The following is a 10,977-nucleotide window of genomic DNA, read 5'->3' on the forward strand; positions in this document are numbered from 1 at the left end:
ATAACAGTTTTACTAGCACTTTGTAAAGTCAGTTACCCATGGAGTAATTATGCAGTACACAGAGTAAGTTGTTGTTTCTTTCCCCCCAACATAGCTTATGTTTTCAGTAAACTCATTACTTTGGTCCGATTAAGCAGTCGGTCCAGATAATAGCCATTCCCTCCAACTCCGAGGGGGGTTGTGTGTAATTGTTTCACTCTTGTATTAGCTAATGCCCTCATTTTTAACCAAGCAGTAAACGGAAAGCCTTTGGAGAATAATAAGGAAACCCTGCCCACAGTTAAATTTTATCAATGCCCTTTTCAGTTAAATTTATAGTGCAGTAATGTTCTGATGTAAAACCGGCTTCCTGTTTGATGTTAATCTTTTGGCACAGAAGCTGAAACCTTATGATCAAAAAACACAAACGGCACCAAAGCTGCTTTCACAAAATAGTTTTATTGGTAAAAAATAGAACTACTTGCACAAGCACATTAAGACAACTGTATCAGAACTTGTGAACTGCTCATCATCACAAATATGTTCCAGCAAAGTAAGTAGTGCTAACGCATTCACAAAACTAAGCTGCAGGTATCAAATAAATCCAACATCTCGGTACAGTATACGCAGAAGAGCTGTAACTTGTAGACTTTAAAGACCTAGTCACATTGCACTCTGGCTCTTTATAAGCAAATAAAATTGCGTGCTGATGATTAAGCTGCAGAGCCACTGAAAAAGAGAAATCTCTAGCTGGTATTTCCCTGCTATACTCCATCAGGCAGAAATTGCTCACTTTTCTTTTGTCCAGAGTGCCCACTTATGCTATGTGTTCGTACTGGTCCAGAGAGGCTGGAATGCTTGTTTATTTGAACCAAACTGCCTTTAAATAGTAACACAAATTAAAAGTGCACTGAGTAGTCTTCTTATAAAGAAGATATGGTGTGAAAATGGTGTTTTTATCTTTGACTGAAACAGTCTGAAGGATAAAAAAAAATCCTCCAATCAATCAATTAAATAAATAAAAAAAATCCTGTAAAATCAGACACTTGTGTACAGTTTTTACAGACCATCATTTTTCTGCCTTAAGTTTCCTCGAAAAACAAAATTCATACCCCATGAGCTCATTCAAATTTCTATGCATTATTGGACATTGTGATAAAATAACGTACGTGGTTACAAAGCAAATTAGATTTGGAAAAATCTCATACACAGTAGAACATATCAGTGCGTTACAACTGCTGAACAACCTTAGAATGGCTTTATTGAACGCATGACTAACATTTTCAGATTTTCCCAGCTGAGCTGTGGATTTCTACAGCTCCTCCATTACCATGAACCTGATGGCTGCTTTTTAAATTAATGCTTGGTAGGAAAACAGAAGAAGTTATGGGCAGCTATTGGTAAATATTATTTAAAAAAATATTGATTATAATAAGAGCTGTGTCTAAAAAAAAAAAAAAAAAAAAAGGATTTTCAAACTCATATTAATTTATTTAAACAAAGATCCTTTTTTTTAAAAATGTTTTCCTCCGCCGCCATTAACTATCATTTCTTTTACTTGCTGCTAAACAAAAATATAAAACTAGAATCAATATTTTGCATAACTTAACAGTCCTGTAATTCTGCTAACAGCTAAAAATGTGTTTTTATGGATTTCTTTTCATGGATTGCATGAAAATAATTTATATTAAATCTTGAATTGAAAACAAATCAATACGCAGCCCATATCAAAACTAAATTATTGCATCCATTCAATTGTTATATTGTGCATAATGATATTGCAGCGATGTTTCATAACTGTGCATCTCAAATGCTTTCCTTCCCAAACTGGTTGGACTAAGTGTCTTTGGGCCTGATCTTCAGAGGGTTTGCGTGTCCTAAAACAGTTGCAAACATGTTTGCACCAACAGTGCGAATCTACAAAGAAGCAGACAGCATCTGCAAACCTAATTTGCCGTGTGCCGTCATCAATACGCAGATCATATTATAATGACCAAACTGCAAATTAATGGGTGGAGGATATAGAAATGTAAACATTTAACATTAGGTCACATGCAAGGTCATTTTCCAAATTGGGAACTCAACTGCAACTGCAGTTTTTGCCACATTATTAGTAAGTCAAGTGCCAACTGACAGGCAAAAATATCTGCAGTCGTTGTTGCTACAAAGGAGGCCAGAGGATGAAAAGATATCCTCAGTACATGTAATAACAACAATAGAATAATATTAATAAAGAAGGAACATCTATATAAGCCATCAGAAATTAATGTAGAATGTGGAACTTAAGTATTGGGCTATATTTATAAAAAAAAAAAACGATGTGCACTATAAATATAATATAGTATCATCCTTATTGTAAATATTTATCATCATTATTATCTCCATCTCCATGGCTTTGAACCTCATCTTTCTTTTATAGCCGATCTGAAAGTAGAACATGCAATCTGCTTATTTTAATCAACCAAAAGGGTTTGCATGTATTAAATATCCAGCAATCTTTGTAGATCACCTGCCACATGCCTGCTTATTGCATGTACTAAAAACAACTCCATGTGCAATTTAGCAGCTCTTATTTGTAACCTTTGAGGATCAGGCATATGTGTCCTAATTCTTGGCACGCTTGCAGTTGTTTCAAATGCTTTTCATGTTGACATGATGGTGTGAACAGTGTTCTTTGACGTATTTGAAGCTTTGGTTATTCCATGGGGTATAACCTGACACGGCTTTAAAAGCCTTAACAACTTTTTTCCTGTGTGTTTTTCCTCGTATTAATGATTCTGTTTGATTCGAACGTTCTCCAAAAAACCTCACAGAAGAGCAGCATTTATAGTGAGATTACACCACACATTGGTTCTAATGACTAAATCTGAAGACAGTTATCTGGCTTTTATTTAGGGGTATCAGAATATGAGATACAGATTCGCACAACCTTTAAGATATTTTTAGCAACCTATTTGAAAAGCCTATATCATTTTATTTCAACTTCACATCTCATCAACATTTTGTTTTTTGTTCTAATAAATTACACAGAAGTTTATGATTGTATTTAGGGGGGGTATGAATACTTTTTACGAGACGGTGTATTTATTTAGGGCTCAGACTCTGGAGTCCTGCTGTGCTTTGAGGAGTAATGAGGATTTGAATTAACCCTCGAAAGCTGCAAAGGACTGTACACAAGCATCTAATCTGGCAGAAGAAATCCCAAACCCATAAAGCATTTTTCAGATGTAAAATTCATAGAAAAATAAAGGACAAAAGAAAAACTCCAGGTAATATTAAAATTTGTCATCATGAAACCATTTGGCACATTCTCAAACACATAATGTGTCGGTATTAGCTGATGACATGGCACATTCTTTACTAGTTTTATTGCATTTATCAGTAGTGGTGCCTGGCCAGCTCTGAGTCGTGCCAGTTTTGGCTCTGCAGGGCTACCAAGTTTGCCAGCAGTCCCTCGGAGGCGCCTGTGGTGTTTCTGGCAGCTGCCTGCAGGTGGCAGACTGGGCTCAGCCATCTGCTCTCCCCCAGGAAGCTGCATGTTTATGAGAGAAAAGGAGAGACTGTGCAGTTCTATACATCCATGCCTGCTTCATGCACAAACTCAATATTCCTCCTCTGGGAGTCGAAGTGTAGACTCTCTTTGTAATATAGCCATGAAAGTAGTGCTCCAACTGTCACATGAGTAGGTAGATGTGGGCGAGCGAGAAGAGTTGTGTTTATTTGAGCCTGGTGTGGATGTGCGTTTGAGGAGGACACGCTTTCAGCATGCATCAGCGTTCTCTCGTCAGGGATCACATCCATGTGACGGCTGACACAAACAGGCCAGGATGAATGAGTCGGAAAGGGAGGGGGAAAGGAGCCACCGGTTGGGACCCAAGGAATGGTGGGGTTAGTAGGATAATGAAGTGGACGCAGTATAAAACAGAGCTTTCCAGGTGAAGACTGGTAACATATGCGCACTGCTGCTGACGCACTCAAAAAACAAGTCACATATGGAGAATGACTCAAAGCTTTTTTAGTCGTCTGCGGCACAATTATCCACTTAGGAGCCTATCATTCTCTTCTTCTGCAATTATGCTCCTGTGATGCTTGACCATTGAATTTCTGTTTTAATAATGAGGGAATGGTCAAAATTGGTTGCAGGGAAGAATTTCTTCTAAAAACTGCAACTGTAAGGTGGGGTGTGGGGTTAAAGGCATGAAAGGATGCCCCTTTTCAAAGAGCTCCTGCGACTGGCTGATAATAAAGATGTTTAAAGGGGAAATCTGTCTCCATGGCAGTAAAGAGGCAGTAGACGGGAGTGAAAAACACACATGAAAAGCCCCTGAATGTTTATTGTGCACAGAAATGGCACACAAAAGCATGCGTGGTGTGGGTGTAAATGTCCACAATGGATTGTTGAATGGGAACGCCGCAACTTATACACACAAGTGGATTGTGTCTGGATGGGTGATGTGAAAGTGTCCACTCTACTAAAGCACAGAACAGGCTTCCTGCTAAATTTCTCTCCCTTCCTCTCATATTTCCACCTGCCGTGCGAAGCGCACGTTTCGTTCGTTCACTGCAACCCCGTCGCCCCGCGTCGTCTCCTCCTGACAGTCGTCTTTGAAAACTTCCAGCAGGGTTAATGTTTCTACAGCTTTGTTTTCAGGCACAAGCATTGTGTGGTTCAGTCGTTCTACCAGGCATTCCAGTGTATCAATACACAAACAGGCTCCACACAGCATGCTTTAGAGGCGAAAATATCAACATCCTTCTAGAAACTAACAAAAATATCACCTTTTTAATTTCAATCGATTCAAGGTTGCATTCTAGCAGATATGTATAAAATTAAATAAATAAAATGGCTTGCTATGGAAGGGGTTTTACCTTCTGTTCTCTGGTTTTATATTGCCTTTCTACTCAAATAAGGGGAGGGAGGAGGGTATCGGTAAGAAGGATTGTAAATAGCAGCTAAATGATTGCTTATTTTCTTTCTATTCAAAGCTTTGGTGAGGAGGGGGTGAAATCTACACTCTCGGCTTCTTTATTTTGCGTAATCCATTCCCCAGGGAGCTTTTTCTTGATTTACTGATGAAGAATCTGGGAGCGTCCTTCACTCCTGCAGCATGAATCCAGCCTCCTTACACATCAGCTCTGTTTCTTTCCGAGCTCCTGCTCAAGGTTTACCTCCACAGCTTGTGCTTTCAAAACAGACTAAAAGGAGACACAAATGAATTCAAAGTTGTTGCCCTCCTCTCGTTGCTTCTCCTCCTCAGTTTGGAGCACAGCCCGATGTACAGCATTAACCATGATGGTTTTCCCCTTCAGGCATGCCTCCCTGTAGCTGCTACTTTTATTACACGTAGTCCTGCAGACTGTAGCCAGTCTTGTTGTCTAAGGGGGAGAGGGAGCAGTACTGGTGCTGGAGCTCCTGCTGGAGAAGCTGTTGCTGCTGCTGTTGGAGGAGCAGTTTGTCCGGTGGAGGAAGCAGAACCAGGTCCTGAGGGCCGTGCCTCTTCCCCGAGCAAGACATGCAGAATACGGACCCCCCAACAAAGAGGAAACCTGCTGATACAAAGGCGACGTACACAGCACCCCCAGGCTCAAACTTATTGCTCTCTGGCACGCTGGAGTCCAAGAAGTTTGTGATGACTTCCTTGGTAAACCAAGAAGCAGGCACCAGACACAGAAAGCCAGCAGTGACGAAGCAGCCCCCACTGGCAATGGCGGCATGTCGCTTGGAGCGCCGTCCGCCTCCCCATCGAGTACATTTCAGTCCCAGAGAAGCAAGGCAGAGGCCCATGGCAGCCAGCACACAGCAGAGCACCATGGTGGTGCGAGCAGTCTGCAAGTACGCAGGAAGGGAAAGCACGGAATATTTGAGTGTGCAGCTGAACATGCCAGTGCTGTACCAGGTGCAGTCCATCCACAGCCCCTGCATCTGGGAAATAGCTGTGATGATGTTGGGGCCCACATCTGCACTGACCTTCCAGTTGGGCAGCAGGGTGGCCACCGTGGCACCCATGATGCCCAGCAATGCTAGGACAAATCCAAATATCTGCATGCGAGTGGATGCCATACTCCTTTTTGACTCGGTGCTGCTGCCTCAGCCGTTGTTCTCTTAAGGCAGCATCCACCCGGGGCGCCGGCCAGACTGTCGAGCCCTCTCCCCGGCTGCCTCTCTTCACCTCACTTCTCCAGGTGCAGCTCCACTGGACTGTAGGCAGAGAAAACAAAATGAGGATCCGAATTTCATCATACCTCAGTTCTCATCTCATTTAGAGACTTTTATTTTATGGGTGGAAACAAAGGATGGTGGGGTGGGGTGGGGGTGCTGCTGCCTCTGGATGACAGTAAGTAATCAAAACACTGGACTCTGCTGAACGTTCTCTTCTCCTAACATTCAACACAGCCTCATAGTGAGGAGAGTGAGGAAGCAGTGGGGGTATTTGCATTGTAATCGCTATGTGGACTTAAAGCTGCAGCGTCCTCACATCAGTCTTAATATCTGTACTTTTTTCTCTGAAAGCTGGTTTTCTCAAGGTGATATGATGAATGAAACCTTATTATATCTGTTTTTATTTATGAAAACCTAACTTAATTTTATGTATTCGTTTAAAAATATCTTCTGACTCTGTTGGTTTTTGTTTTCTAATTGTTATTGTTTTGTTTTTATCCACTGATGCCATGTTGAAATAATTCCTTACCTCGGCTGGTGCAGAGCTGATGCCGACGCGTCACGTTTTTAGCAGCAATCCCCGTAAAGTCGCGCTGAAACACGGCGGGCTGTAAAGGTGAGGGGGCGAGCAGGACTGATCCGTCCGGACCACCGATCCATTCAAGCCATCCATTTCCCTAGCAACAGCGTGGGAGAGACCACACAGGCTCGGCCGAAGCCTGTGAGAAAGTGACCGTAGCTCCTGCGCCGCTTCTCCTCTCCTCCTCCTCCTCCTCCTCTCCTTTCTCTCTCTGCCGGTTTGTGTGTGTGAGTGTGAGAGAGAGAGAGACGGAGAGAGAGGGAGGGAGCGAGCACGGTCTGCCTCACAACTTCATCAGTGATTACACAGCAATGCGCCCTAATCACTACACGCAGCGCGTGAGCCGCGTCTCAAACCGATTAACTGCTGCTTCACTTTAACCGTTTTACAACAAATATCCAAATGCAGCCGCTGCTCCTAATCCTTCATTCTTTACATTTTTTAGTCCTATTTATAATTGTTAAACCACACACAATAATATCCAAACACTTGAACCGAAATTCTGCACATGAAAGCAACCGATTTAAAATGATCTATACCAGGGATAACCAATTAAAAATCAGTGCGATCCAAATAAAGAAAGTCATTAACCAGTAAAGGTCCAGAGATATTTTTAATAATAATTTGCTACTTTAAACAGAATTTAACACCGAAATAAAATGAGGTTTTTATGCCTCCATGTTATACATTGAACAAAAAAAAAAAAAAAAAAAAAAAAAAAAAAAAAAATATATATATATATATATATATATATATATATATATATATATATATATATATATATATATATATATATATATATATATATATATATATATATATATATAGTATATGTAAAAAATAGAAAATTTTTCCATTTTAAAATCTAAAGTATTTTTTTGAAGTAGAGAACAACAATCATTCAGTTTGGTATATAGACAATTTACTGATTCACATATTCAATTAAACATCTGAACTGACCGTTTTTGTTTTTTTTTATGGCTAAATGAGAGAAGTGGGCTTTAGGCTGCCCTGCAAGGCTTTAAAGTTGTAACAAAGTCGTATTTAAATGTCAAATCATTCTGGCGAAAACATGTATATAAATAGATTCTTTATCAGACTATATTGTCCTAAAAGTTCGAAAATTTCTATTAAAAAAAAAAAACCTGTCTTAAAATCTGAGGGGTTTTTTTCTCGTTATCTTATGCAGGCCAGTTAGTTATACATCAGCTTGTACACCTATATTCGGCCAATCATATATCAATGGTCAACTGTCAATCAAATTTTTTCAGTCATAGCATCTTGATTTATGTCGCAGCTAATATACGCAGCGGTTGAAATAAGAAAAATTTCCTTTCCCATTGAGTTCCATCCCAGTGTTCACGAGGATGGACGTCTGTGTCTTCGCCAGGCGTAGAGCTAACAGAACTGGCAGCGTTGCGAGGCAAGGGCTCAAACATGTACAAACAAACACGTAAGCCTTCTACACCAAACCAAGCTTCTTCCACCCTGGCGTCCTCTTCCACCACATCTTCGTCCCCGCTTTCCTCCTCTGTATAAAAAATGTATGATGGAGGAGACTCATCCACGACCTCCAACACAAAACTCTCCTCCTCCTGCATGTTTCCGCTGTCTGGCTCAGACCGGTTGTGTCTGGCTCAGGCCGGTTGAGTTGTGTCTGGTTCAGTGGTAACTGGTTCAGTTATGTGCCATTTACACTTAACAGTTATCTCGGTCATCATGCTCGGGCCGATCTCAGCACCATTTCTAAAGGCTAGTGTAAATGGGGCTTATGGGTGCTACCTTTGGCACACTTTGGTACATTCAGCCAAAATAGATTGTAAACGTTTTCTTTTTACTTAAGTGAAACGTTTTAACATGTCTCATTTGTGAAGCTTTTCTTACCAAATACACCAAATTAATCTTCACACAATTTCAATGAAAACAGCAATAAACTGTAACTGAACACGGCCATTACGCAGGAGTACGTCTCGATATTAGCAGGTTTAACCAAAGAAGCCTTCATTTAAATCTGCTAAGCCAGGGGAATCCAGTTATATCCACTAGGTTTACATGTCTCTGAGCAATGCATCTTTATATGCCATCTGAAGAATGTTTACTTTTGTTTTATCAACTTCCTGTTACTGGATAAAAAACAGAAAATAATGGAACTTAGTGAGAGGTGGTGCGGCTAACATGGCTGTATAGAGGTGGATGTAAGACTTTGGGGATAAAGTATGAGCAAAGTAAGCTGTAGATTGTTATCCTCATCAAACATGGGTGTTTATTTTGGTGTTTTCTTGTTTGTTTGTTTTTTTAGTGCTGGATAAGTAAATCCTGGGTAGATGGTTATATAATTGGAATCTGGGAGATCTCTGCTTTCAGCAGATCTGTCAGTTGTATTTTTTTGTTTATTTGAAGCCACTTGGAGAGGTAGTACAAGCAAGTGTTGCAGTTCAGACATTTTTTGTGGTTTTAAATTCAATTGCCTATCGATTTGACTGTTTGGTGTTTTTGGAAATGGTTTATATGGGCTCTGAGCCAAGATACTAATGTTTCTGTAAACACCACGTGTGTGTATGTTTAACTAAGGGAACTTTCTACACAAACCTAGAAATAAAAAAAAAGAAAACTCTGCCTGCAGTGCTGTCAAATCAAACTTAAGAGGTGATGTAGAGTTTACAGTTGATATTAAAATGGTTAAAATTCTGGTTTATTATTAATTGTTTGTGTCTTTGATCGAATTTCAAACAGAAAAAAAACTCATTTATTTCAAACAAACTCATGTATCCAAACTTGTGTTACATTTATGATTATACAGTTAATTCTGTAAAGTAAAATTTTTAAATGGTATAAAAAAAAAACTCCTTGCTCGTCCCTGATGGTTCAGTATTAAACAAAGCTTTTTTGCATTAATTTATAAGGCTTAGTGCAAAGGAAAACCTATAATGCCCTCATCCTATAAGCAACAATTGCATAGTGGAACATAGTAGGCTAGTGGCAGCGTCATATTGTGGGATTTTTTTTACTTTTCACATACAGGGACAGCAAAGCTGGTAAGTAGCCACCTCTCCAAAATTGTAGGTGACCGCAGACAGTGCCGCAGACAGGAGGCCTCTGATTGGTCAAATCTACATCCGCTCTGCACTATCCGTATTTCCTGTTTGGTACCTTACCAGCTTGTTTTGTTTGTATGACCGCCATTGTGGAAAAACAACTCGTGAAGTTGGACCAGCTAGAAGAGCGAGGTGCGTGAGAACGCTGGGACCAATTTTCCACCCGGATCCCCGCCCTTTTTCGCCCTCATGTCCCTCCAGTATCGCACAAACTTGCCCCCACTTCCTCACCACCTCGATCGTATCTAGACCCACAGCTAGCTTGTGATTGGCCCCCTTGCGTTGTGGCGTGGAATAACATAGTGCAGATCATGCTTCAATATTGGCATAAATCAAAAATATCTGCAACAAGCTCACTGTGACACAGCGCTGTGGGAGGATAACAGCCCTTTATATCGCGATTCCTGTCACCTCACTTAACAATAAATTAAATTCAATTCAGTTTATTTATATAGTGCCAATTCACAACACATGTTATCTCAAGATGCTTTAGAATAAATGAGCCCCTAGTGCCATAAAAACAAAAACAAAAATCCCAATAAACTGCATTGAAATCTGTGAATGTAACTTAACAAAATGTTCAGGTTAAAGAGGCATGTATACTTTGGCAAATAACCATATTACAAACCAAACTCTTAGATTAAACTGCAGTCATCATAATACTGCTGTTACAATGTAAGAAGTGGCAAAGATAAACTCATGATAATATGAATTCCAGGGAGGCTAATCACATTTAAACAGAGAAGGCTGCTACTGTCAAGTTTTAAGATTAAGTCCACGTCACTGGCCTCTTATTCTGTGATCTGTTTTCTGTTTACATGCCAGCAGAGAGGCCAGAGCAGCATGTTTCCCAAACTGACCTTCCCCAGAGCATTATCTTCATCAGTCAGCAGGAGGCTAAAACCCACAGCTGCTACCCTGTCTTTCTTTTTGTTTATGTAGCGGATGTGCATCACATGGGGAGGGGCTTGGATGGGGTTGATCTGTGAATGACAAGACATGAGACTATAGATAGACAGGGGGTAAGAGAGGATTAATGATCCTGATTGTACCTCATCTAATGCAAGGTGATTGGCTTTTGGTCGCAATTCAATTTATTTATATAGCACCAATTCAAAACACATGTCATCTCATGGCACTTTACAGTTCACCAGTTCATACAG

At 40.3% G+C, this 10,977-nt stretch overlaps 2 protein-coding genes across 3 annotated transcripts in view; one reads left to right on the top strand and one right to left on the bottom strand.

The window, feature by feature from the left end:
- Window positions 1-10,977, top strand: part of tfb1m (transcription factor B1, mitochondrial) — a 52,660-nt gene that overhangs the window by 25,013 nt on the left and 16,670 nt on the right. The window lies entirely within an intron of this gene.
- On the bottom strand, window positions 2,968-6,907 carry cldn20 (claudin 20). Its single transcript, XM_015396659.1, has 2 exons — window positions 6,669-6,907; window positions 2,968-6,178 (listed from the first exon to the last, which is right to left on the bottom strand). Exon 2 carries the CDS (start codon window positions 6,038-6,040, stop codon window positions 5,318-5,320), a length of 723 nt encoding a protein of 240 aa, XP_015252145.1. The 5' UTR covers window positions 6,041-6,178; window positions 6,669-6,907; the 3' UTR covers window positions 2,968-5,317.

This window comes from Cyprinodon variegatus, unplaced genomic scaffold, assembly GCF_000732505.1.
Source record: "Cyprinodon variegatus isolate N-32 unplaced genomic scaffold, C_variegatus-1.0 Scaffold27, whole genome shotgun sequence".
In the NCBI taxonomy this organism is placed as follows: domain Eukaryota; kingdom Metazoa; phylum Chordata; class Actinopteri; order Cyprinodontiformes; family Cyprinodontidae; genus Cyprinodon; species Cyprinodon variegatus.

What these genes read in the sequence shown, in the direction of transcription:
- cldn20 (XM_015396659.1), bottom strand. Translation starts at nt 6,040, where the DNA reads ATGGCATCCACTCGCATGCAGATATTTGGATTTGTCCTAGCATTGCTG.